Source organism: Bos taurus, chromosome 24 (genome assembly GCF_002263795.3).
Source record: "Bos taurus isolate L1 Dominette 01449 registration number 42190680 breed Hereford chromosome 24, ARS-UCD2.0, whole genome shotgun sequence".
In the NCBI taxonomy this organism is placed as follows: Eukaryota; Metazoa; Chordata; class Mammalia; order Artiodactyla; family Bovidae; genus Bos; species Bos taurus.
In genome coordinates this window covers 49,836,858-49,864,754 of record NC_037351.1, presented here as the reverse complement: position 1 = coordinate 49,864,754, position 27,897 = coordinate 49,836,858, and the positions used below count along the sequence as shown (strand labels likewise).

General features: G+C 43.1%; 1 protein-coding gene across 1 annotated transcript in view; it reads left to right on the top strand.

The window, feature by feature from the left end:
- The window catches only part of CFAP53 (cilia and flagella associated protein 53), a 42,659-nt gene extending 32,945 nt beyond the window's left edge, over positions 1–9,714 (top strand). The window contains exons 6-8 of the mRNA NM_001304576.1: positions 706–922; positions 3,019–3,121; positions 7,705–9,714. Of these exons, the coding sequence (NP_001291505.1) occupies positions 706–922; positions 3,019–3,121; positions 7,705–7,933 (549 nt within the window). The 3' untranslated portion in view covers positions 7,934–9,714. The remainder of the gene's footprint in view (positions 1–705; positions 923–3,018; positions 3,122–7,704) is intronic.
- Positions 9,715–27,897: the final 18,183 nt, after the last annotated feature.

The following is a 27,897-nucleotide window of genomic DNA, read 5'->3' as shown; positions in this document are numbered from 1 at the left end:
GTGATTCCAAAGTATAGCTAAGATTGAGATTTGCTGATACAAAGTATCATTTTCTAGTCAGAGACAGTGCTATAATACTAGTGACGTATTTTGTTTGTCAGGCTAACACTTTATCTACCTAAATTTAAATAAATGAAAATAAAGTTGTATAGTTGAAAATTATTTGGGAACTTCTTTGAGGAACACTTTGAGAAAGTGTTTGCATTATTACTATTTGAACTATTCAAAACGTGTTATAAAATATTTCGAACAGATGCAAAAATAGTACAATGAATCCCCATGATTCCATTACCTCGCTTCAACAACCAGCAGCCAATGGCCATTCCTGTTTCATCCATCCCTCCCACCCATTCCTCACAGTCATCTTGAAGATTTTTAAAAAGTGAAAGTGAAGTTGCTCAGTCGTGTCCGACTCGGCTCCTCCTTCCATGGGATTTTCCAGGCAAGAATACTGGAGTGGATTGCCATTTCCTTCTCCAGGAGATCTTCCCGAGATGATGTATTATTTTTAGGGTTTACTTTTAAGTAAATACTTTAAAGTATTTGAATACTTAAAAGTAAACCCTGAAAATAATACATCATCTGTCGATGTTTTGGTATGTAATTCTAAGAAATTATGGTTCTAAAAGATTTTAAAACTTATGCTCCCTAGTATTGTCACACCTAAAAGTTTTAACAACATGAGGTAATTTTTATTTTATATAGGAGGATATGAGGAGAGAACAGAAGATATATTATCAATACTTGGCACAGCGGCATGAGGAAGAAAAAGCTCAGGAGAAAGAATTGGATAGAATGTTAGAGAAAGAGAAGGAAAAGAAGTTTGCTGAGAAGGACAAGGAGCTGAGACTTGAAAAGGAGGCAAGAAAACAACTTCTGAATGAGGTCATGTGTACAAGAAAACTTCAAGTTCAAGAAAAGTGTAAGGAAATGAATTACAATTATATTATACTTGGGCCTAATTCAATTTAAGTAGCAACCTCAGTATCTATTAAATAGATACTATGTATGAAATAGTGACTTCCCTGGTGGCTCAGACGGTGAAGCGTCTGCCTACAATGCAGGAGACATGGGTTCAATCCCTGGATCGTGAAGATCTCCTGGAGAAGGAAATGGCAACCCACTCCGGTATTCTTGCCTGGAACATCCCATGGGTGGAGGAGCCTGGTAGGCTACAGTCCATGGGGTCGCAAAGAGTCAGACACGACTGAGCGACTTCACATCGTCACATCACATGTATGAAATACCATGAGGCATGTAAGAGGGATTAAGGCAGGATCCCTGCTTTGTGGACCTTGCCTAATTGAACACTTAAATATCTTTCTGCTGGTGTCTCCATATGCCTGCACCTGCATGCCTTTTGCTTGGGTCGTTTTCTCTCCCTATGATGCTTTTGATCTTGAGAAATCCTGGACATACTTCAAGCCCAGCTCAAATGTCACATTCCATGAGAGGCCCCCTCTGTTCCCCTATTCATGATAAACCTTCTTTCCCCTATTCATAAAAGAATTTTCTTTCTGGGATTCTCATCATTTCTTGCTCACATCTCTGTCTTAGGACACCACTGAATTCCCTCAAACAGTGCCTGGTCACAAAAGGAAATAATCACTGATAAGATTTCCACCGTTCTGTGTCCAGATGGACACATTTACTAGTAGGATACCACTGGACTTCACACTAGTTGTATTTGTAAGAGAAAGCTCATCTTGGTTCCATTGATTAATTCTCCACTCCAGGAATTATAATATCAGTTGAAAATTGTTAAGCCAGTGTTAGATTGAGTTTTAAGAAATGAGAAGAAAGCTTCTACACTGAAAAGATTTCTGTATTCCACCATGATAAATGTTTTGGCATACATTGAGAAAACATGGAAAATTTAAGTATTTGGAACCACTTATAAACAAGGAAGTAAAAATCAACCATAATTCCACCACCCAGGAATGGCTATTGTTCACAACTTCCTGCATTTCCTTCCAGTATTTTTACTATGTATGTAATTTCCTCTCACAAATTAGTATCTTGTTGTATATATTGTTTTACAGCCTACATTTCCCACTTATCATAAACATTTTTCCAGGTCATTTTTCTTCAATTTTAAAATCTGTAGTGCTGGCTAGAAAGCCATGATAAAAATGGACCATAATTTATTTTACCTAAACACAACCAATGCACCTTCAACTTGTTTAGAAATTTTTCTTGCTGTTGTAGCATTGTGGGTGACTATCTCTGTACATAGTTTTTTTGGCTCATAAATAATTAAGATAAATTCCTGTAAATGGATTTGGAGGCCAAAGGTAAATGCATTTCAGATGTATATTGCCTGGTTGTATTTATTCCTCTGTGAACTCTGTTTTCTTTGTCCATCTTTTTCTACTGGATTGGTTAGGTTTTCCTTATTTAGTTTATAAAAGCCTTATATACTGCTTTTCCAATAGTTTTTTTGTAACATAGAAACTCTCCTATTAACATGAATGGCAACAGAACTGTTTGTCCTCAAGAAGAGAAAGGTAAGAAGTATTCTTACAATGGTAATCCGCTATGCAAAAGGCTGTTCATAGACTTAAATAGCAAATAATTAAGAGAAAATCTCTGTAGATTATAGCACATAGGAACCTAAGGCCTGTTCTTTCCTTAATGGAGACGACCTTCTGTGCTCAGTCATTCAGTCATGTCTGACTCTTTGAGACCCCATGGACTGTGTCCTGCTAGGCTCCTCTGTCCATGGAATTTTCCAGGCAAGAATACTGGAGTGGGTTGCCATTTCCTACTCCTGAGGATCTTCCCAGAGATTGAACCCATGTCTCTTGTGTCTCCTTCATTGGCAGACAGGTTCTTTACCACTATGCCACCTGGGAAACCCCAATGGGGATGACTGCTTCTACCTTATCTAACTAAGATCCGATCCAGTGATTCCAAGCTCTGCCTTTCTAAAGACAATATGGCATTGATGCCCGGATGATGCTGGCAAGTCTTTTATGAAAAAAGTCATTTAGCAAAAATTACTTTTGTCTTTCTTAGTGCAACGGAAAGCCAAAGAACAGGAAGAACGTACTATGGAACAGGAACGTATAAATGAAGGTCTTAAAGAGCTTAACTGTGAAGAGAGGGAGAATTTTATAAGGTATGGCTTTGTCTTCTTCATAATTATTAACTACCTAAAAAAGGGAGATTTTTAGCATAAAGGAAGATGTGCCATAATTTGTGTATTATTAATATTATTTTACATCAGTATTTTTGGGTTGGCCAAAAAGTTCCTTTAGTTTTAAAGTAAAAATAAAAGACACATTTTTAATTTTCACTAAGAACTTTATTGAACTACATAGCCACTGCCATTTTTTAGGCAACTTCATAATTCCATCTTCCCAAAACTTTTTTTCTTTTTGAGCAAAGAACTGTTCCAGGTGACTTTTACAGTCTTCCAGGAATTGAAATCTTTTACACTGAGAGAATTTTGTAGAGACTGAAATAAGGGAAAACTGAAGGTACAGTGTCTGGTGAATATGGTGGATGAGTCAGAACTTCCCAGCCAAGGTGTAGCCACTGTTGCCTGGTTATCAAAGAAACATGCAGTCTTGTATTATCCTGACGGAAGATTATGTGCTTTCAACAGAAAACACATAATTCCAGGTACTTTTGGTCGAGTGCTGCTTTCAGTTAGTCTAACTGGGAGCAGTGCTTGTGGGAATTAATCATTGGGTTTTCCAGGAGGAACTCAGAGGACTCCCTTCCAATCCCACCACATACACAACATCATCTTTCTTTGGATGAAGACCAGCCTTTGGTGTTGGTGGTGGTTCATTTTGCCTGCCCCATGATCTGTTCCATTCCATAATATTGTATGGAACACTTTTCATCACCTGTCACAATTTGTTTTAAAAACAAAATGCTTTTGTACATTAAAGAATTACATACAGAAATACAGTCAAAGAGGTGTTTTTTTTTTTTTTGCTTATGTTAAGCAAAACATCAAAGTGGTTAATATAGCCAAGCTGGTGCAAATCATTTTCAGCACTTGATTTGGATATTTGGAGTATGTCGGCTGTCTCGTGGTGTAATGTTGATTGGTATAACATTGGTATAACATTGATTGTTCTCAATGTCTCGGTTTGATCGCTGTCAACTTCAACTGGTCTGCCTGACTGCAGAGCATCATCTAGAGAGAAATCTCCAGCACAAAACTTAACAAACCCCTCGATGCGTTCCATCAATCCCAGCACCTTCTCCACACACTGCACAAATCTCTTTTACATTTCAGTTGTGTTTTTACCTTTCTTAAAGTAATGAAACATAATATGCCAAAAATATTGCTTTTTTCTTCCATCTTCAATATTAAAATGGCCACACAAAAATGCACCGATTTTGACAGTTTTTTTTAATGCACACTGATGTGACAACCATCACAATGCAATCTAACAAAATTGTTTTGAATGAAGTTAGAGATAACTGAGTGCTACTAGAGCCATCTTAAGGAAAAAAACAAATGAATCTTTTGGCCACCCCAACCTTTAGACCATTTGTCCCAAAAGCTCAATTCGGTTTATAAAACTTCATATAAAAAATAAACACCCAGTTCAAAAGAAAAAAAATTAGCACCAACCATTTAGTAAAATTCAACTCTATTGCCAGTATATACATTCTGATTACAGACATTAAGTGTTAAACTGGACAAACATCTTAAAATATATTAGACACAATTTTTGTAAAATAGGCAACAACCCTAAATTGTAATGAAATAAGATTTTTTTCCTCATGAAATAAATCCTGAAATATAATGTGACCTAATTAGATAAACAGAAATGGCTTATGGGGGTATGATTCCATGTAAATATCCCAGGAAGATTTTTGTAGCCTCACTGGGCTGGGAAACTAAAATGCTCTGGGTACTCTGAGTTACAGCACTTCCCTCAGGTATTCCTCTGATCACCATGATCAGGCTCAGGTGAGGGAAATTGGTCAATGCCTCCTTGCAGCCTTTCTCAAATCATATCAGTCTCTTCCCACTGATGGCCATGACACTCAATTCAGGTAACCAGTATAGTGGAGAAAGCGGACCTGGCTCCTCTAATTGCTGGTCAGCTTCCCTGTTCCCTGGCTTACCCACATCTGGTGCATAGAAATAAGCTCTCTTCTTTCTATAAAGAGTGTGGTTCATATACAGGAGCCTATTGTCAGTGTGGGGGCACTAACAGCAGCATCTGGCTTCCTGCTCCTTGTTCTGCTCTGGAGGTCATTCCTGCTCACTTTTGAAAAGCCTTTTGTTGGAGATGTGAGAGGAACTTAAATAGCAGCTCTCTTCCCTACCCAACTTCTGAATCAACTAAGAAAAATAAAGACTGAGCAGAAAGTATTATAATTACTACAATTACCTATTGGTGTGTAACAAAACACCCCCAAATTTGTGGTTTAAAGTGAGTTTTGATGATGTCTCTTGTTTCTGCTATTGATAAGACTCAGCTGGGTGGTTCTTGCTTGGCATCTCTCATGTGGTTCAAGCCAGTTCTGCTTGGGGCTACATTCATCTGAAGGATCAGCTAGAAGGGACACTTAGGATACCTATCCTTACAGCTGGTAGTGTGTGCTGACTGTGCTTGGAGATCTCATTTGGTATTAGCCAGAATACCTACACATGCCCTCTCCATGCATCTTGGGCTTCTCACAGACTGGTGTCTCGTTCTGAGAGGAAGAGTACCAATAGCAAGCATTCCAAGAGACAGAACAAGGAAGCTGCCAGGCCAGTTAAGGACTACGCTTAGGGCTGGTTTAACACCACTTCTGTCGCACAGGGCCCATCTGCCTTCAATGGAGTGGAGAAACGCTCCACTTCTTGGTGGGGTGGGGTAGAGGTTCACATTGCAGAAGAATGTACAGTAGGCAGGATAGCACTGTGGCCATCTCTGGAAAATAGAATCTGCCACAGAGGCACAGGAGTACTGTAATCTTTACTTCTGACAAAATTTGGTATTAATAATATGGTTTATAGATTATAAAATGATAAAACTGCTGTGGAAAGCAATATGAAATTTCCTCAAAAAATTAAAACTAGAACTACCATCAGTTCAGTTCAGTTCAGTTCAGTTGCTCAGTCATGTCCGACTCTTCACGACCCCATGAATCGCAGCACGCCAGGCCTCCCTGTCCATCACCAACTCCCGGAGTTCACTCAGACTCACATCCATCAAGTCAGTGATGCCATCCAGCCATCTCATCCTCTGTCATCCCCTTCTCCTCCTGCCCTCAATCTCTCCCAGCATCAGAGTCTTTTCCAATGAGTCAACTCTTCGCATGAGGTGGCCAAAGTACTGGAGTTTCAGCTTTAGCATCAGTCCTTCCAAAGAAATCCCAGGGCTGATCTCCTTCAGAATGGACTGGTTGGATCTCCTTGCAGTGCAAGGGACTCTCAAGAGTCTTCTCCAACACCACAGTTCAAAAGCATCAGTTCTCCAGTGCTCAGCTTTCTTTATAGTCCAACTCTTGCATCCATATATGACCACTGGAAAAACCATAGCCTTGACTAGACGGACCTTTGTTGGCAAAGTAATGTCTATGCTTTTGAATATGCTATCTAGGTTGGTCATAACTTTTCTTCCAAGGAGTAAGTGTCTTTTAATTTCATGGCTGCAGTCACCATTTGCAGTGATTTTGGAGCCCCAAAAAATATGATCTAGCAATCTTACTTCTGGGTATCTATCCAAAATAAACGAAAGCAGGACCTTAAAGAGTTGTTTGCATATTCATGTTCATAGCACCACTATTCATAATAGCCAAGAGGTGGAAATAACCCAGATGTCCATTAATAGATGAATGGATAAACAAAGTTTGGTAGGTACATGCAGTGGAATATGATTCAGACTTAAAAAAGGGAGGAAATCCTCTCAGATGCCACAGCATGGATGAGCCTTGAGGGCATGCTAAGTGAAATCAGCTGGTCACAAAAAGACAAATGCTGTATGATTTTACTTACTTGAGGTACCTAGAATAGTCAAATTCATAAAGATAAGAAGTAGAATGGTGGTTACCGAAGGCCGGGGGGAAGGCTCAAGGAAAGAGTTGTTTAATAGGTATGAAGTTTCAGATCTGCAAGATGGAAAAGTCCTGGAGATCTGTTTCACAATAATGTGAATATACTTAACACTACTGAGCTGTTCACTTAGAAGTGGTTAAGATGGTAAATTATGTGTCTTTTACCACAAGGGAAAAAAATCACTATAAAATTTTAAATGTAGTTTACATATAGAGGAAATCGTCTAGTTAATACTAAACAGAATGAGGCGGACTTACCAATCCAGTTGCCAGCAGTACCAGACCAGTGGAAGCCCCGCTGCAAGGAGAATATGCCCCCTTTTGATAGAAAGGAGAAAAGAAACAGGCAGAGCAGCCTGTTCATTTTACCAATAGGTGTCACTTCTTGGAGGGGAGTTGGGGGGTGATGCAGAGAGGCCAAGGGCTCTCTCCATGTAGCAGTAAATCTTTTGAATGGGGAAGAGACATTCCCTCACTAAAATCAATCATTTGTTCTAAGACTTGTCATAATTATTATTGTACGATAAACACAGTATTGAATTTTTCATCTTTCTTCCCCACTCACCCTGATTTTAATGGTAACTTTATTTGACTTCGAAAATCACATTTTAATCGTAATGCCCTATATAAATCCAAATGCTTACTTTGATAATTTTATATACTTTAATATTTCTAACATGTTAGACGCTGCAGTTTAGCCCAGGAGTACAGGAAGCAACTTCAGATGCAGATATGCTCCCAGCAGCAGGCCCGGGAAGCAGAAGAGGAAGAGGAGCGCCGAGAGTTTGAAGCGGGGATAGCAGCAGAAAAGAGCTTCCAGGACAAGATCCAGGGGATCCTGTCCACCCACCAAGTGGTGCCCCGAAACATCCATCCCATGCGAAGGGCATGTTCTACTAAGCTTCCGCCATAGTTGCATAAGCACCAACCTATTTTTTCTCAGTCTTTTGCTATTTTAAAATACAGTATGTCTCTTTTAACTCATGGATAAATTGTTCTTTTATTCTCTGAGTTTCCATAATTATATGCCAGGAAATTTTCTTCTTTCAAATTAAACTGCTCCTTTCCTAGACTGTCAAGAATGATCCACTTCCTGTGATGATGAATGACCCACACAGTTAATAGTCCTGACTTACCTCCATGCCTCCCTTTCTTGTTCATTTATTAGTAGCTTCACTTTCTTTCATCTGTCTGCCCATATGCCCATTTCCTCTTGCTTCCATTCTCTTCTCTCCTGTAGACATAGTTCTCTCCCTCTGTGTTTATGCCCTTGTGTAGTCCCCTTCCACCCTGAATCTTGGGCACTATATAAAAAATATGTTCATTTACTGGTTAAAAAAAACCAAGGTAGAAAGAAGTCAACAATGGTCATATTCCTAACGCTCAGCATTATCATTATTTTCACTTCTCTGAGTTCCCTCCCAGGCTTTGTTATATGGATACTCATTTTTGTTTTGTAAACACACTGCCATGTTGCTTCACCTACCATATTTACAAACGGATGCGTGATAGTCTACTGGGTTAGTGTATTATGATTTATTAAACAATGGACTTTGAGTTTGTTTCAAATTTGTCCCTATAGCAAATTATTCTATAACAACATTCATTTGAATTACTTCCTTAGAATCCATCAATTCCCAGGTGTGGGGTTTCTGGGTCAAAGGGGATTGACATTTATATACTTTTACTTCCAAGTACCATATTTGCAAAAGCAGTTTTTAGAGTTGTAGACTTTTAGGGAAGTGTTTTCAGGGCCAATTGATATATTCCCTGATAGTTTAAAAATGTCTTTAAGCAAATTGTTTGCTGGAATTTCTGAGAGGTTTTTTTCTTTAACCTTTCTACCCATTCATCACTCTTACCTCAGCTCTGGAAGTCTACCTCCTCTGGATCCTTTCAAGCCCCCTTGAAAGTTAATCTCTAATCCAAAAGTAGTTAATCTCTAATCCAAAAGTAGGAGTCTTGGCCAGGAAAAAAAAAAAAAAAGGAAAAAAGAGGACTATCTTTAAGTTTTGTTGAAAATAAGCTGACTGTTATTATAAGGGTGTATTTCCAGACTCTGTTCCATTAATTTATTTGTCTGTCCTCATACCAACACAACACTGTGATAAGTACTGTAGCCTTAAATAAGGTTGAAATTGCTAGTGTAGCGTCCAAATTTTTCTTTTTTTCCCCCAGTTTTTGTCTATTGTAGATTCTTTAAATATCCATATAATTGTTAGGATCATTTTGTCAGTTTCTACAAAGATGCCTACTGAGATTTCGATAGAGATGGCATTTACTCTATAGATCAGTTTGGGGAGAACTCCCATCTGAGCAATAATGAGCTTTCCAACCCATGAAGAAGGTCAACCTCGTCGTTCGCTTAGGTCCTGTTTAATTTTTTAAGCAGCGTTTTATGGTTTTCAGTGTGCAGGCCTCGTGCTTCTCTTGTTAAGCTTGTTCCTAAGTCTCGCTCTGTAATGCTGTTGTGAACAGAATTGTTTTCTTAATTTCAGTTTTGGATTATCCATTATTAACGTGTAGAATAGAATTGATTTTTGTACATTGAGCTAGCATCCTGTGACCTTTCTAAATTTACTCATTCATTCTAGTAGTTTGTTTTTTGCGTTTTGTTTGTTTTAGATTCTATCGGATTTTCTACATTCAGGATCATGGCATTTGAAAATAAAGCCTTTATTTTTTTCCAGTCTGGATACCTGTTGTTTCTTTTTCTTGCCTTACTGCACCAGTTAGTGCAATATCAAGTATGATATTGAATAGAAGTGGAGAGAATGGACATTCTTGACTTGTTCCCAGTTTAAATGGAAAACACTCAACTCATTTCTTCACCAGTGAGTATTATGTTATCTGTAGGTTTTTCTTAGATTCTCTTTACCAGGATGAAGTTATTCCCTTCTCTTCCTATTTTATTGAGAGTTTATATATAAAGAGGTATTGGATTTTAGCAAATCCCTTTTTCTGTGCCTGTTAAGTTGAACATGTGATTTTTGTTCTTTGTTCTATTAATATGGTATATTACATTAATTTATTTTCAGATATTAACTAACCTTGCATATCTGGGATAAATGCCACTTGTCTTTTTTTTTTTTTTTAATGAGTTGCTGCATTTCATTTTTTTTTTTTTTTTCTTGCCACTATGGTTTGTTGTGTGTCTTTGAGCTAGGTCTACTGTGATGTTTTGTCTGGGTCTGGTATCAAGATATTATTGGCCATGTGAAATGAGTTGGAGAGTATTTCCTCTTATTTTCTGAATGAGTTTGTGAAGAATTGCCACTATTTCTTCCTCAAATGTTGGATGGAATTCACCAAGGATGCCTCGTAGGCTTTCTCTGCAGGATTTTTTATTGCTAATTACTGGTTTTACTCACTTAGGTCTAATCAGATGTTCTTTTCTTCTTGAGTCAGTTATGGTAATTTGTACTTTTCTACAAATCTGTCCACTGCATCTAAGTTGTCTAATTTAAACACATATAAAAAGTGAAAGTGAAAGTCACTCCATCACGTCCGACTCTTGCAACCCCATGGATGGTACAGTCCATGGGATTCTCCAGGCCAGAATACTGGAGCGAGTAGCCTTTTCCTTCTCCAAGGGATCTCCCAACCCAGGGATCAAACCCAGGTCTCCCACATTGCAGGCAGATTCTTTACCATCTGAGCCACCAGGGAAGCCCTTAAATACATATAATAGTTAAACACATGTAAACCCACATAGTACTTCATAAAATTGCCTTATAATTATTTTAACTTCTAAGGGGTCTATAGTAATGTACCACCTTTCATTTTCTTGGAATTTGGGGGTATTTTGCCATTCTGTGATCAGAAAATAACTGGAAAGCATGGCCTCTCCATCCAATATCTTCTCCTGCCCCCAACCCAGACTGACTCTCTACCAAAGAGCATGTTACTTGGAGGATTAAAGCAATTTTTAAAAACAAAAAGTAAAAGCCACTTATTGCTAAATTATGCTGTTTACCTTTTTCTTATTTTTATGAAAAAGAAACTAACCTTTCATCATATGGATACAAACTTTTTTTTTCTCCTAGTTTTTCTGCCCTAGGGATGGCAGTAAAGAAAGATGTAAAGGATCTGAATTCCTGACACTTTATTATCTCCTAGGGCTGATTTCACCTCTTTGGTCTCCTTTAAACAAATTTTTTCAGAGTTACTGTATAGTTTTTTCCCGATCAGTATGAGTATCACTTGATTAAGCCGGTAGTATTTTCATTCAGATTTCATTGGGTTTATAAATTAGTTCAGAGTGTTGTCAACTTTACAATATTTATTTTTCCTATCCATAGATCATAGCATAGCACTATTCAGACTGTTCATTGCCACCAATTCTCCATTTCCTTTTCTCTCTCAAATTAACAGGACCTCAGCTTTTGTGAATGTGTAAGTTTGGCTGGGCATGCTGCTATGCAGATAAATACTATTTTTTACACTCCATTGCAGACAGTATTTGTCCAGGTGCCTAATTCTGGCCAAAGAAATGTAAGTAAAAGTGTTACATGGGTCTTCAAGAAGAAGGAAGGGGAGGGAAATTTTGGAATATCTGAGTAAGGAGAACTGCGAAGTCACTTCCCAAAAGACAGTGAGAAAATGGGAAACATCATCAAAAACCACAATTTCAAGAGGCTGGGAGCTGACCAAAGACATGCAATAAACTGAGAAACGTTTACTCCAGAAAATCTACTAAACGTTGGTACGAATGGTGGGAGTACGCGGCGTTTTGTCCTGGAGCTGCTTTGAGATCCCCCTCAGCTGCATGGAGCAGTGGTTCTATCAGGGCAGGGCAGGTTGTAAGGACCGACCTGCAGCCTTGCTGCCAGAGGGGACTGACTTGAGTGGAAGCAAAATTTGGAAAAATCCATGCTTGGGGCATTGTCAAAACAATAGCAATCTTGGTGGCAGTAAATCAGGAAAGGCTGACATCATGGCTAGCCTGAGATTGTGGTACTGTTTGGGGCAAGCAACAGACAGGCCAGCCAGAAATTTCAGGAAAATCTGGGGAACATGACAGCCATTATAAGCTTTGATAAACTCCCACATATTCTTGGTGATATGGGAGCTGCACAGACATAAAATTTACACCCATGCTTATGAGAGACCTAGCAGGCCCCAGGAGTCTACTGATCCTTGGCCAAATGTGAGGTCTCAAACATACAAAAAGCCAAAGCTGTGGCAGGTTTGCTAATGACAAAGTTTGAATTGTGTTCCCCACCTCTCACATCAATCCATCAATAAAAGGTGAAAGCCTTACTAGCTTACTCACTCACTGACCATAAACCTATGGTGACCCAGGGAAACTGGAGAAACCATGCTTAAAAATAAAGAGTTTAAAAAATGATTAGAGATACCAGTGTTATTTTGCCAGATGGTATAAGGGGTCAAACGAAGTCAAGTTTGTGTAAATGACTTGATTTACTATAAAATGTTATACATATAGGGGCATCATTATCCAGTCCATCCATCTAGTGCAGTATCCCTAATCTGTGGCCTAATCTCTCTTTGGGTTTCCTAGGTGGCTCAGTGGTAGAGTATCTGTCTGCCAGTGCAGGAGACCTGGGTTCAGTCCTTGGGTTGGGAAGATCCCCTGGAGGAGGAAATGGCAACCTACTCAGTATTCTTGCCTGGAAAATCCCATGGGCAGAGCAGCCTGACAGGCTACAGTCCATGGGGTCACAAAAGAGTCGGACGTGACTTTGCAACTTAGTGTTCGCGGTTGAGCTCTTCCAGTGATAGGGAAATTCTTTATATCAGACTGAAATCTATCTCCTCAAGAAAATATTTGCAAAACACACTTTCAAAATGGACACATATCCAGAATATATAAACAACTGCTACAACTGATAAGAACAAGATAAACCAGTTAAAAAAAAATGGACAAAAACTTATGCAGACACTTTGCAAAGGAGGATAGGAAAATGGCCAATGAACAGATGAAGAGATGCTCATCTCTTATGTATCCTGCATTGCCAGGTGTATCCATTTGCCACCATTTTTCTCCACTCCAGACCTTTCATCATCAGCTTGTTCTCTAGTGGTCACAACTCCTTTCTCTAGTTTTGCATTGAAATGGTATGTTCAGAATTAGACAAAGGCCATCCAGAAGAGGTCTGCAGAGCAGAATACAACAGGACGATCACCTCCTTCAACCTATGCATTATACTTCATTTAATGCAGCCCCCAGTTGAATGCTCACTCTCTAGTCACAACTGAAAAAATGTAGACACAATTTTCTTGTCCTTGGCAGGCCCTGCTGGCCTGTTGTAAACAAGACAGTGAGAAGCCATGTTTGATACTTAAAGGACAAAGTATTTCACTAACTTTACTGCCTTCTATTTGCAAACCAGTGTGATAACCACTGATGACTAACTAGTTATTGATGAAAGCCTGACAAAACCACTATCTGGCAACACTTTGTTAACAGTTCATTTGATTTACCTTATACATTTGACTGCAGCCACGAAATTAAAAGACGCTCCTTGGCAGAAAAGCTAAGATAAACCCAGACAGCATATTCCAAAGCAGGGACATCACTTTGCTGACAAAGATCTGTACAGTTAAAGGTATGGTTTTTTTCTGTAGTCATGTATGGATGTGAGAGTTGGACCATAAAGAAGGCTGAGCACTGAAGAATTGATGCTTTTGAACTGTGGTGTTGGAGAAGACTCTTGAGAGTCCCTTGGACTGCAAGGAAATCAAACTAGTCAATTCTAAAGGAAATCAATCCTGAATATTCCCTGGAAGGACTGATACTGAAGCTGAAGCTCCAATACTTTGGTCACCTGATGCCAAGAGCTGACTCATTGGAAAAGACCCTGATGCTGGGAAAGATTGAAGGCAAAAGGAGAAGGCAGTGGTAGAGGATGAGATGGTTGGATGGGATCACCAGCTCAACCGACATGAGTTTGAGGAAACTCCAGGAGATAGTGATGGATAAGAAGGCCTGGCGTGCTGCAGTTCATGGGGTCATAAAGTTGGACATGATTTAGTGACTGACCAATAGCAACAACCTACGGTTTATAAACAGCACTTCATTTCCTGCGTCTTTGACTATTCCCTTTTCCAGGCTGACCTCTACCTTTCAGTTCTAATTGAAAAGATTAAATAACCACAACTAAATTTTATACGAGCCTCACTGAGTACTAGCTACTATCCTACTGCTCTTTATGTGTGTTTACTTGCTTAATCCTCATGACATCTCTTTAAGGGAAGTACTATTATCTGCATGCCCATTTTGAAACTCTGTCATGGCAGGTTAAGAACTTGCCAAAGCCATATGGTTAGCGTGGTGTAATAAACATCTGGTCTTTGTCCCTAGTTCCCAGTACAAAATCCTTGGGATTTCCTAAGTGATTCCTTTGGTTCTTCACAAAGAGCCTCTTGATCACACTTGAATTTATGTTAGGATGCCGATCCCAGAAGCCTCAGGTTGGGGCTGGTCACCTGAAAGACAAGCGATTAGAGAGGACTGGAACTTTTAGACCCACCTTTAGAGGGGAGAGGCTCCAGAAAAAGAAGCTAGAAACTGAGCTGAATAACAGATGTTTGATGTTCAGAGAGCTCTGACTGGGGAACACACAGAGGAGTTGGGAGGGGGCACACTCAGAGTATGGACATTCCACCTCCCCTAGACCTTGCCCAGTGAGTCTCCTCTGTTTGGGTCTTCCTGAGTTGTATCCTTATGATAAACCAGTAATGTAAGTAAGGAGGGTTCCTGAGTTCTGTGAGGCACGTGTATCCAGTTGCTCAGTCCTGTTTGCCTCTTTGTGACGCCATGGACTGTAGCCCACCAGGCTCCTCCGTCCATGGGATGTTCCCGGCAAGAATACTGGAATGGGTTGCCATTTCCTCCTCTAGGGAACCTTCCCCGAGCCAGAGATTGAACCTGCATCTCCTGCAGCTCCTGCTTTGCAGATGGATTCTTTACCACTGAGCCACCTGGGAAGCCCGGGTTCTGTGAGTAGTTCTAGCAATTATTGAACCTGAGGAAGGGGTCATAGGACTCTTAATTTATAGCCAGTAGGTCAGAAGTACAGGTGACACAGGACTTGAGGCTGGCCTCTGAAGTGGGGTGCAGTCTTGTGGTGCTGAGCCTCTAATCTGCTAACTCTGGTAGTGTCAGAACTGAATTGAATGCTTGAATGTTGGTTTCTGGAGAATCACAGTCGGTTTTCAGTGTTGGAAAAAACCCAGTCAGTGGTGGTGCTGGCGTTTGAACCCAGTCTGATTACAGAGCACATGCCTTTAGGCTCACCGCTTTGTTCTCTCCTCACAGTAGGCAGGACAGGCAAAAATCAATGAATTATGGACTTTTAGAGCCTGGTGGGCTGCGGCCCTTGGGTCACTATGAGTCGGGCATGACTGAGTGACTTCACTTTCACTTTTCACTTTCCTGCATTGGAGAAGGAAATGGCAACCCACTCCAGTGTTCTTGCCTGGAGAATCCCAGGGACGGGGGAGCCTGGTGGGCTGCCGTCTACGGGGTTGCACAGAGTCAGACATGACTGAAGTGACTTAGCAGCAGCAGAGCTTAAAAACCTACCACAAATATTTTAGTTTTCTTTACTCTGCAAATGAAGAATCCAAAGTCAGAGAAATCGCTCTTGGTTCAGCACTTTTCCCATCATATAACATCATAATTTCTTACCAAAATCCAGTTCACTATCAAAGCAGTCTTAATCACCAATCCGCCCGCTCAGGCTTGCTGTTCAGGCAGTATGTATAACATGAGGTTGTTTCCAGTCCATTTCCATCACTTAGTGGTCTCTATCCAAACCTTTATGTTCACTACCATAGCATTCTGGTGCAAATTCGTCAAGTACATTTATACATACACATTCCATGAATTACACAAGAGCATGAATATTTTTCCTTCTATAATGCAGCCTTCTGATATTTTGATTACCTTACATAAACTGGGAAATAGCTTCTCAGAACGTAGGTGAGAGCTGCATCTAATAAACAGAAGAATTTCCTATATGGAGAAGCCCCCATGGTAACTGAAAGGGTATTGTATCACACCTAGTGCAGGTCACAGCAAAAAAAACACTTCTGTTTTGGTCTCTTGTGAAGCTGTTGGCTGGATGAGGGCTCTGAGAGCCAAAACTGCCTTTAGATATCCATGCTTTTCCATAAAGTTCTAAGATGTGTCTTTTGGATAGAGGCTGAGGGTTATTAGTTTATTGCTTCTAAGCATTGCAATGTGGGACTTTTTATTTGAAATAACTGAAGATATGGTTCTGGGGAAACTGATATAGCAAGACAATTTCGTGCTAGGCCTTTGCTCCAGGTGCCATTAATCAGCTGGGTGACCTTGGCAGGACTTTCTGGGAAACAATTCTTTTGCCTAAAAGCTGAGGTGCTTCTTGAGCTAGAAGGGACCTGAGAGGGTATCTAGTCCAAATCCTTCACTTCATAGATAGGAGAAAGTGTCTGGGGTTTGGTGGCCTCACAAGCCTGTTAGGAGGGCTCAGCTACAGTTAGGTTCTTCGGTGGGTGACCTGGGAAGCAGAATTGTGGGGTGGGCCGAGCAGTGGGGGAGGAACCAGTAGAAGGATGTGTTACAGGGTGGCTATCATGGTAGGCAGCTGGGTCTTAGCTCATTTGGGGACCTTCTGAAGACATGTGGAGACCTCACAGGTGTATACTGCTCAGGTAGAGGCCAGGGCATTTACCACTCCTACTCCTTTTGGTTGAGGAGTGCCCCTAGGGGCACTGACTTCCCCAATTATAGATGGTATGCTAAAGAGGCCATGAGAAAACCCTGGGATGATAAAGCAGAGCGATGCAGGGCCTACCCCTGAGATGGTCCCTGGGGCCCTGGACAGAACCATGGCTGGAATCTGGGGGACAGAGGGAAACAAAGCCAGGGAAATGAGAACTTACGACTTGACCTGCAGCACACAGCTAAAACTGGGCTTCCCTGGTGGCTCAGCTGGTAAAGAATCTGCCTGCAATGCAGGAGACCTGGGTTCCATCCCTGGGTTGAGAAGATCCCCTGGGGAAGGGAAAGGCTACCCACGCCAGTATTCTGGCCTGGAATTCCATCAGGGTCACAAAGAGTTAGACACAACCGAGCGACTTTCACTCACACAGCTAAAACGACGCTTTCTTTTTTTTTTTTTTTGCACATTTCCCAGGTGTGTGTATGCTTTCTCTCCAGTTATGTACGGTTGCTTAAAGCAGGTACCAAGTGTTAGATAGCTCTGATGATCCCAAGCTCTCAGCAAAAGGTTTGCCAAGAGCAAGTCCTCAGAAAATGTTTCCTTGTTTGTTCTGGGAAAAAAGAGGAAGGCTAAGTGGCCAGAGTGAAAGGGTGACCATAGGAGGGCTAAGCAAGGCTGAAGTGGAATAAGGCCAGAGGGACAGCCCCGATATGACCAGCAGTTAGTGGTGCTGACAGGCAGGAGGCAGAGAACTGTGGCCGTGAAGAGGCCACACCAGACCTGAAGCGGGCGGCGCTGGACCAAGAGATGAGCCATCGGAGGCAGCAAGACCCAGGCGTTGATACGAAGCAGGCAAAGAAAGGTGTGTTTGCTCTCTCTCTCCCTCCCTCTGGGGCAGCTTAAATGCACAGATGCCATCTTGACCACACACCCAAGGCTGGTGACCTTGGCTCCTGTCTGCTTTTGCTGTGTACTAGATATTTTCAGGGGAGCAACTCTCCAGAGCGAGGAGCAGGTAAGCCAGGGTGATGTGGAGAGGGAGGGGGTGTTGTTGGTTAGTCGCTCAGTCGTGTCTGACTCTTTTGTGACCCCATGGACTGTAGCCCACCAAACTCCTCTGTCCATGGAACTTTCCAGGCAAGAATACTGGAGTGGGGTGCCATTCCCTTCTCCAGAGGATCTTCCCGACCCAGGGATTGAACTCAGGTCTCCTGTGTCTCCTTCATTGGAACGCAGATTCTTCACCACTGCGCCACCAGGGAAGCCCATGGGAAGTGTTGAGGGAAAAGCATTTTGCCCCTCCATGTCTCCTGGACACTGAATAAAGGGCCCTCCTCTGCGGGCAGGTCTCTCTCTGCGTCCCTGGAGGGCTTCAGTGGATTTGCGGCTGATAAAGGACCGTGAGGCACACACAGCTTCAGCTGGGCAATGCTTGGACAGGGTTGCCAGGCAGGTTACTACTCACAGCATAAGTAGGACTCACAGAAGCTTGCAGACATGAAGAGTCAGTGTCTGGAAGGGCAGGAGTACAAGGGAACTCCCAGCCAGGAGAATGGACCGAGCAGGGGCTTACAGATCTAGGTGACGCTGCTCAGTAGCATGGTGGGGAGTCTCTGGGTAAAGGAACTCCCAGGAGGCCCTAGCATTCGGGGCCCTGTTACTGTGAGGCCATATCCTCGCTACAGGTAATAGCTGTTGGTAATATTTCATGGGGTTTATAAAGCAGGATATCTCTATGTGGCTAAACATTTGTGTGTCTGGGCTATTTCTAATATTTTGGGGGCTGTGCCCCACAGCCTGTGGGATCTTAGTTCTCTGACCAGGGATCAAATCTACGCCCCCTCCACTGGAAGCAAGGAGTCTTAACCCGTGGGAAGACCCTGGGCTATTTTTTAAAAATAACTGAGTACATAAAACTTTGTTTGGCATTGGTAGGCTTTTGAACTAACAGGTCTCCACCTGCAGTGAAGAAATAAATTAACCTACAGGCCAATATGCAGCAGCCTCTTTAATGTTTTAAGTAACGTTCTCTGAGCACCAGGAATCCAGCCATGCAGAACTGAGAGCTACTGTTCCCCCAAATAGACACTCTCCTCACTCCATAAACACAGGCACTTCTCCCCACTGCTGTGCCTGGACTCAGAGAGTTGATTCAGGATGTCACGCCCTCCCTGCCACACACCCCATGGAATTCCAGCCTTTCCTTCACTGCGAGCTCAATTCAAGATGGCGCCCTGCCTCCCTGCTCACCCCCAGCTCTCTGGTTCTCTTTTCCATCACAGAGCACGGTTTAGCTGCGATAGGCACGTGTCCACTATTAGACTATGAAGCTGTTGGAAGGAAAGAGCCAGCTCTGGACTGAGTTGTGTCTCCCTGAAATTCATATGTTGAAGACTTAACTCCCGATGTGAGTTATATAGAGACAGGTTCTTTAGGGAGGGAATTAGGTTTAATGAGGTCAGAAGGGTGGGGCCCTAACCATATAGGGTTGGTGTCCTTATAAGTAGAGAAAGAGACACAGAGTTTGCCTTCTCTTGTACACAAAGATGCAGCCATCAGAGGGTACAGTAAGACAGTGACCATCTTCAAGCCTGGAGAGGAGTCCTCATCAGAAACCAACCTGTCGGCACCTTGATCTTAGACTTCCAGCTTCCAGATCTGTGAGGAGAGGAATGTCTGTCGTTTAAGCCACCCAGCCTGTGGCATTCTGTTATGGTAACCCGAGAAAACTTATCTTATTCCCCTGAAAAATCTCTTATAGCACCTGGAACAATGTCTGGCACATGGAAGTTGTGCTGTTGTTTAGTCGCCCGGTTGTGTCCAGCTCTTTACGACCCCATGTTTCATGAGGTTCTCACAGCAAGTATACTGATGGGGTTTGCTGTTCTCTCCTCCGGTGGATCATGTTTTGTCAGAACTCTCACTAAGACCTGTCCATCTTGGGTGGCTTGGCATGGCTCACAGCTTCATTGAGTTATGCAAGCCCCTTTGCCATGACAAGGCAGTGATCTGTGAAGGAGCACATGGAAACCCCTTCACAAACGTTTGTTGAGCTGAACTGTAATTCCCAAATGAACGAGGCATGCGTGGTGCTGGCGGTGCCCTGGGTCTGGAATCTCTGACAAAGGCCAGCAGCCAACCCTACTTCTTGCACACTGTCGGAGACAGACCAGCCTGCCAACCTCACTTACAACTGAAAAGCCCACAAAGATCAGAAACTAGAAAGTCTGATGCTAAGCCTCATTTAGTAGCAAAATCTGACCTTGAACAAGGGTGAAAATATTTAAGGATATCTCAATGGGTTTTTCTATACAACTGTGGATGACTTTGATTACTGAGCACTATCCTAACTCTGGCTAAATGCATTATAAAATCTATGGCTTAGATATCTACTACATTTCTAAAGTGCAAAAACTTCAAAGTTCAAAACATATCTGGACCTAAGAGTTTCATATTAAGGACTGTGGACCTGTGCTCTCCAAAGGGGTTAATACCAAGCCCACTGCTGTCAACTTGAGGAAAACCATGGGAAGCACTGCTTATCTGCTGTGCAAGTAAATTGCAATGGCTGTTTGAACAGAATGAGAAACAGCTTAAACCTAAACTGGAGGAACATGTGACTGGAATTAAAACATTGGTTGATATGTATATTACAGATGTCCATGTTGTTTTTGAGCAGTTTATTCCATTGGCCTATAAAATGTGCTGAGCACAGTTTTTAAAGATGAATTGAAAAAGCACAATATTACCTAGGAAAATAGCAGCTGTGCAGTTTAAATTCCAATTGGCTTTTTATAAATTGTGCTTAACAACTGGAGGAATCAATAAAAATGCAATTATAAGAACACTCACAATTATTTATTGTGACTATCAGTGTTGCTACTACAAATAATATGAATAAAATTGATTTGCTGAATTTACAAAGTCAAGCATGTTTTTAGCAGAAAACCTCAATATCTTTAGTATCTAGACACTATAGAGCTTACATTATAAGACTGACCCAGTTTCTTCCCTTGAGGAATTTATAGTCTGGTTGAAGGTCAAGACCTAGAGACAAGAAATAATTGTGAACACTAAAGCAGCATATAATCCAGTGCTGTGTTAAGTATAATCAAGTATGTGGAACAGATTTACTGCTAAGCCTTCTTAAACGCTCCAGAATTCCAATGTAGCTTGGGCTGAAGCGAGGCCCCTGGTTGGGAGAGCCTTGGAGAGAGTGTATTGAAGCTGCGTTAGAACAGCACTGCGCTGCCTCTGCTTACGTTTTATGTTTGAATGGAGGAGGCTGGAGGACCTTTCCGTGAGTCGGAGGAGGGCGGTACCGGTCAGGTCATGCTTCGGAGCCACACCACTGCTGCTCTGGATTTTTAGCAAAGGGAAAGGTGAACCATGGCTGGGGCAATCAAGAAGTCTTCCGGGAAAAGGTGGCCCTTGATCTGGACTTAGACGGCCTTAGGTTGTGTGGACTATAGATGGCCTCAAGGAGGGAGAGGGTCTTTGGAGGGGAGTTTGTTGGGGGTCATAGTGAGACGTGGACTCAACTCAATCAGAGAATCTATCTTGGGGCAGGAATTCAAAACTTTCTGAAGCAGAACAAAAAGTCTCATTTTCCAAATGAGAAAAAGGAGAATCTGCTAAACCTCACCAGGTTCCAAGAGAAATTAGTCGCCTGTAGAATTGTAGTGGCACCCCACTCCAGTACTCTTGCCTGGAAAATCCCATGGGCGGAGGAGCCTGGTAGGCTGCAGTCCATGGGGTCGCTAGGAGTCAGACATGACTGAGCGACTTCACTTTCACTTTTCACTTTCATGCATTGGAGAAGGAAATGGCAACCCACTCCAGTGTTCTTGCCTGGAGAATCCCAGGGATGGGGGAGCCTGGTGGGCTGCCGTCTATGGGGTCGCACAGAGTCGGACACGACTGAAGCAACTTAGCAGCAGCAGCAGCAGAATTGTAGTAGCTGCAGACCCATCTTGGGCACACTTCGTGACACCTCACCTCCTTCTCCACTAGGGGTGCAGTCTCGATGATATGGTTAACACTGCGTGACGGAATCATTGGGACTGTTGACTCCAGAAAGAAGGAGGTGTGTTATTGCATGATAGGCAGCCGGTGCCTGTGGGGTCTTAGCAACTTTGAGAGCTGGGACCTGGGGGCTTGGCTGATTTCCAAGGCCAGTTGTGAGGTCAGGGCTGAGGGCGGCAGGGGCAGCCCAACCTGGACTCTTATAGAATTAAACGAGATGCTGAAGGAAAGGGTTAGTGCTCATCAGATTTTAAGTGCTGTAACTCAGTATTGGGAGTCTTACAGACCCAACACATATCCTATCCTTCCAGTGAAGTGATGTAAGCGCTTCCCAGGAGCACTCTGTTCCTATTCCTAGTCAAGGTAGTTCTATTCTGCAAGGACAGCCTGGCTTTCTTGAGAATCTAGCATCTTTCTCTGTCTTGCTGCTCAGTCACTCAGTCGAGTCTGACTCTTTGCGACCCCATGAACTGTAGCCTGTTCCTCTATCCATGGGATTCTCCAGGCAAGAATACTGGAGTGGGTTGCCATGCCGTCCTCCAGGGGATCATCCCGACTCAAGGATCGAACTTGCGTCTCTTCATCACCTGCACTGGTAGGATTCTTTACCCAGTGAGCCACCTGGGAAGCCCAGTGTCTTTCTAATACTTCATTATTACTTAACAACCATCCGTACATGTTTTCTGCTTTACAAGCAAGTCATTTTACTTGTCTTCATTGTAGCCACAGCGCTTGGCAGGGATTTTTTTTTTTTTTCTTTTTTGTAATTGAGGTATAACATTCATGCAATAAAATGTATGAAGTGCATGGTGGGGGGAACATTTACACGTTGGCTCCTGTATAACCAGCAGATCAGGATACGTAATATTTCCAGAGTTCTGAAGGTTCTTGTGCCCTTCATTCAAGGCGTCCTCAGAAAACCACGATTCTGACTTCTATCCCCATCCATTAGTTTTGCCTGCTCTTGAACTTCACAGAAATGGAATCGTATAGAATGTAGTCCCCTATATCTCCTGTATTTCTTTCACTCTGCATAATGTGTATGTGATTCTTCCATGTTCTGCACACATACCCACAGTTCATTCTTCGTTCTTGTTGGGCACTGTTTCATTGTCTGAATGTACCATAATTCATTTATCCATTCTCTTGTGGGCGAGAATTATTAAACAACATTTACAAATGAAAAAAGTCAGGGCCAGAGTGAATTAGTCCCTTAGGTTCCTTAGGTAGGGCAGCTGGGAAGGTGAGAATTAGAACTGGAATTTTCTGGTCCCAAATCCAGAGGTCTTTCTTTTTCTTATTTATTTTTTTGAACTTTTTATTTTGTATTGGAGGATAGCTGATTACAATGTTGTGATAATTTCAGGTGAACAGCAAAGGGACTCAGCCATACATATACATGTGTCCATTCTCCACCAAAACCCTCTCCAATTCAGGCTGCCACATAACATTGAGCAGAGTTCCTTGTTATTATCCATTTTAAATAGAGCAGTGTGTACATGACCATCCCAAACTCCCTAACTATCCCTTCCCCCCAGAAACCACAAGTTCGTTTTCTAAGTCTGTGAGTCTTTTTCTGTTTTGTAAGTAAGTTCATTTGCATCATTTCTTTGTATAGTCCACATACCAGGGATAGCATATAGTATTTCCCCTTCTCTGTCTGACTTGCTTCACTTAGTATGACAGTCTCTAGGTGCATCCATGTTGCTGCAGATGACATAATTTCATTCCTTGTAATAGCTGAGAAATACTCCCTTGTGGATATGCAGCACATCTGTTTCATGCATTCCTCTGTCGATGGACGTTTCGATTGCGTCCGTGTCTTAGCTATTGTGAACAGTGCTGCAGTAAACATTGGGGAGCGTGGATCCTTTCAGGTCATGTTTTTCTCTGGATATATACAGGGCTCTTCCTAATGGACCACTTTGGAGCAGTGCGTTCTGGAACTTTTCTTTTTAGGTGGCAAAATTTTGGCTTGGTTCAATCAAAAGATAAAAGCAAACACTAAAACCCCCATTTTGTTGGGAATTCTCATGTGAAAGTGGAAGAGGTACTCAGAATGAACATGGGGGGCTTTGAATAAACGCTTCATGGTCCTGATTCACACGGAAGAAGTCCTGGAGTGATGGATTCAGTCTTTAAACTCTGTGTTTATAGCTAGGTGTGAGTGAGACAGGGGAAGTACCACTATTTCCTGACAGAGCACGCTATTCATGAATGGCCGGTCCAGTGTGTGTATGTGAACTTAGCATGCTGCTAATCATGGTGAAATTCCAAAGCTCTGCTCCGTGTGTGCACGTGGCCACACACTTCTCCCCACATTGCAAACCCAGGCACATTGCTCCACCCCTGCTTCCAGGACCTTTCTCCCAGGACCCAGCTGGGGCCACTCTAGCCCTGCAGTTAGGGCTGACAGTTAGGGCTGACTGTAGTCTTGCTCCAGCCCAGGGAAGCAGCCAGGGTTGGGCATCTGACTTGGGCAGAGAAACTGGATGAAGCTCAGAGGGATTCGTGGAAAACTAGGAGGTGGGGAGGAGAACTGGGTAAGGATTTAGAGCAATTATACAAAATAACAAACCACTTCTTTGTAAATCCTGCAAATCACATCCCAAGTCTGGGGCCAAGAACCAGAGAAATTTCTGTGCAGTAACAGGCTATGAAGTGAATGTGCTTTATATAAAATGGGTACTAAATTCAGGGGTCTGCAGTGTCAGGCGGAGAAGGCAATGGCACCCCACTCCAGTACTCTTGCCTGGAAAATCCCACGGACAGAGGACCCTGGTAGGCTACAGTCCATGGGGTCGTGAAGAGTCGGACACGACTGAGCAACTTCACTTTCACTTTTCACTTTCATGCATTGGAGAAGGAAATGGCAGCCCACTCCAGTGTTCTTGCCTGGAGAATCCCAGGGACGGGGGAGCCTGGTGGGCTGCCGTCTATGGGGTCGCACAGAGTCGGACACGACTGAAGCGACTTCGCAGCAGCAGCAGCACTGTCAGGAAGAGGGGAGGCTTTTCCTTTTATTAGCAGAGAAACTGCATTTCTTGTAAGAGGTGCCACTCAAGTTACAATAGTGAAAAATACAAAAATCAAGTTTTCTCCCTGACAGTTGCTGTTTCTTTTAGACCTTTCCTCTAATGACATCACCTTTCCTCCCAGCCCATCTCTAACAGATGGGTCCCTTCTCCATAATCTCCACCCCTTGGACATATCTCTTTTGACTTTTTCCCCATGAGGACACATAGTTACCCACCTTCCCTTCATTCACAGCTAGTTTTGGCTCTCTTTTCTGACCCTGAACTCATGTGATCTTCGACCTGTATACACAATGTCCTCTCCTCACCAGAAAATGTTCTGGAAAACTAATCTCTGAAATGGCTAAACCAGTGTCTCCATGGACAAACCTTAGGGCTTCGCGCCACCAGGAGTCTCTCATAGAGGACATTCAGGTGGCTTCCACTCTTGTGTTATTTCAAATCATGCCACCATGAGTGAACTTATGAGAATATTAGCAAAGTAAATCCCTAAAGTGGAAACTCTGGGTTAAGGGGGATGTGCATACTTGATGCTTTCTGATCATTATTGCCAAGCAGCCAGCATATTCCCACGCACAGCACTGATTAACTTTAGAAGGGGAGGGGCTGACTGATGACTGGAGGGTATTATGAAAGAGGACAATGAACTCAATCTTGTCAGGATCTTCAACGTTTTTGTGTATGTTTCAAGCCTTACTTTAAATACCAGAATATTTGTTGATACATCTGAAATGATCAAAAGACAAAAGTAGACACGTGGGAGGTGCTTAAAACACGGTCATCGTTGCAGCCCCACAATGTGTCGTGGGGTCTGCAAAAGCACCCAGGCCAGCCCACACTGCACACCCTCTCCCGTGTGGGGGAGAGTGCTTGACTGCACAGTCCTCACACTCAGCCTGCAGTGCACGAGCAGACATGTTTGCTCATTCCTTACCTTTCATCCACAGCAGATGGCATCCTGCTCACGAAAGTGTCTTTTCAAACACGAATCAATTTTATATTGTAATCAGGATTTGGTGGCCCAGTGGTGATGGTTCACAGTGCTGCCTCGGTGTGCCACAGGACAATGAGTGAGAACCACTGACCCCAAAGCCAAGCAGATCCCCCAGCGAGGAGCAGGGAGTCTGTGAAGTTACCAGAAAAGGGTCACAGGGATCCTGGCTGGCGAGTAACTCCCAGCATTGGGAATCTGGAAGCAAGATCTTGGCAGGTCCAGGCATCCATGGGAAACCACGGCAAATATTGGGACAAAGTACTGAGATCTGGGCTTAAGGATGGGGTCACAGATCAAGGCAAGACTGTGGGGGGAGATGCCGAGTCTTGTCCTTGGAAAACCAGGATACGACTTGATAGGGAATCAGGTAAAGCTGAGGGCGCTAGGACAAAACAAGGATTTGGTTCCTACAACCAGACCACGGCCAGGCTTGGTTGTAAAGAGGCACTCCCCATGTTGGAACTGGGGTGCAGTTTGAGGGAAGATGAGCATTTGTGACTGAGTTGGACAGTTTACTGACTTTGGCCTTCAAACTGGTGGCAGCTCCAGGGCCAAGCTTGCCTGCGGGTGGTACATGTGAGGAGTGGGGGGCAAGAGCCGGACAGAGTCTTCATCAGCCGCTTGTGGAATAAGCTTTAAGACCAGCTTGAGCAGGAATGGCAAAATGCTTGAGTCAAAAGATAACCTTGTGTGTGAGAGAATTTTACAGCCTAATTTATGGAGTAACACACACTGAAGGAGAAAGTAGAACATAAACTTTCATCTAGAGCACGAAACCCTAAATTATACACCTCCCCACACTCCAAAGCTGTGGAGGCTGGGGATGCAAATGTTGTGGGAGGGGCCAGAGGTGGATACAACAGATGGCCCTGGAGGGGAGGGCCCGCCCACATGTGGGCCTGCACAGGACCGCCGGCAGTGTCATCACGGCTCTATGTGGGCTGTCACCCGGCCTGGGTGGTCTTTGGAGGAAAGACTCACATGTCACCTTTTGGTCTCAGTGATAGCAAATGCCTGGCTCTGTAACTGCTTGTGGAGTAAACTGTCAAGACAGGAAGGAAGACTGTCTCCAGCCCCATATCTTTGTCTTCACAGGATAGAACAACTACTGGAAAAGGACGTGCTGAGATGTCGCCTTTCACGGGTAGAGTTGTGTTCCTTTAGAAAAAAAAAAAAAAAAACACTGAAGTCCTAATCACCCCAGGACCGCAAAATGTGGCTTTATTTGGAAATACAGTAGGTTCACTGCATGTGTAATTAGCTAAGATGGGTCACACCAGGGTAGGTGGGCCTGTGATCCAATGTGACTGGTGACCTTATGAAAAGAGGAGAGGACGCAGAGGGACATAGGCACACACAGGGAGAAGGCCATGTGACAACAAGGGCAGAGACTGGACCGATGCGCCTGCAAGCCCAGGACCCCAGGTATTTCCTGCAAACCACCGGAGGGTGGAGCAGGCCGGAGGGTCCTCCCCTGCAGGCTTCAGACGAGGTGCGGCCCTGCCAACACCCTGAGTGGGGTTTCTAGCCTCCAGGACTGTGAGGCAGTACATTTCCATGGCTTTAAGCCATTCAGTTTGTGGTTCTTTGTCAGGTCAGCCAATCCCTAGGGAACTAACACATCACCCAAACTTCCTCTTCAGGCTGGAAAGAACCAGGCTTAAGTGAGGCTGCCCCTAAGAAGAAGAGAATAAAACAGCCTAGCATTCTCACAAAGGGAGAGAGATAATAAACAAATAAATATGGAAAAAATAGATTATGCTAGACTGTAGTAATGGCATAGAGAAAGATAAATGATGGCAGGATATGAAGTGACAAGGCGACATGTAAGTTTAAATGAAATAGACAGGAAGACCTCACAAGAAAAGCCCTGAGGGGGTGAGGGGGTGAAAACCGTGGAGGCAGAAAAGGCATCCAAGAGAGGCCGGCTGGGAGGTGTACCAGGGACAGCAAGCAAGGCACAGGGAGGGATCCTGACCCAGGGATCGAACTGCCGTCGCTGATGTCTCCTGCACTGGCAGGCGGGTTCTTTACCACTGCACCACCCGGGCAGCCCAAGGAAACCTCTAGCTCTCTCCTTTGTACACTTTTAATAGGATCTGTTTACAGAGCACAGACAAGTTGTGCTCTGACAAGGAAACTTCAAACT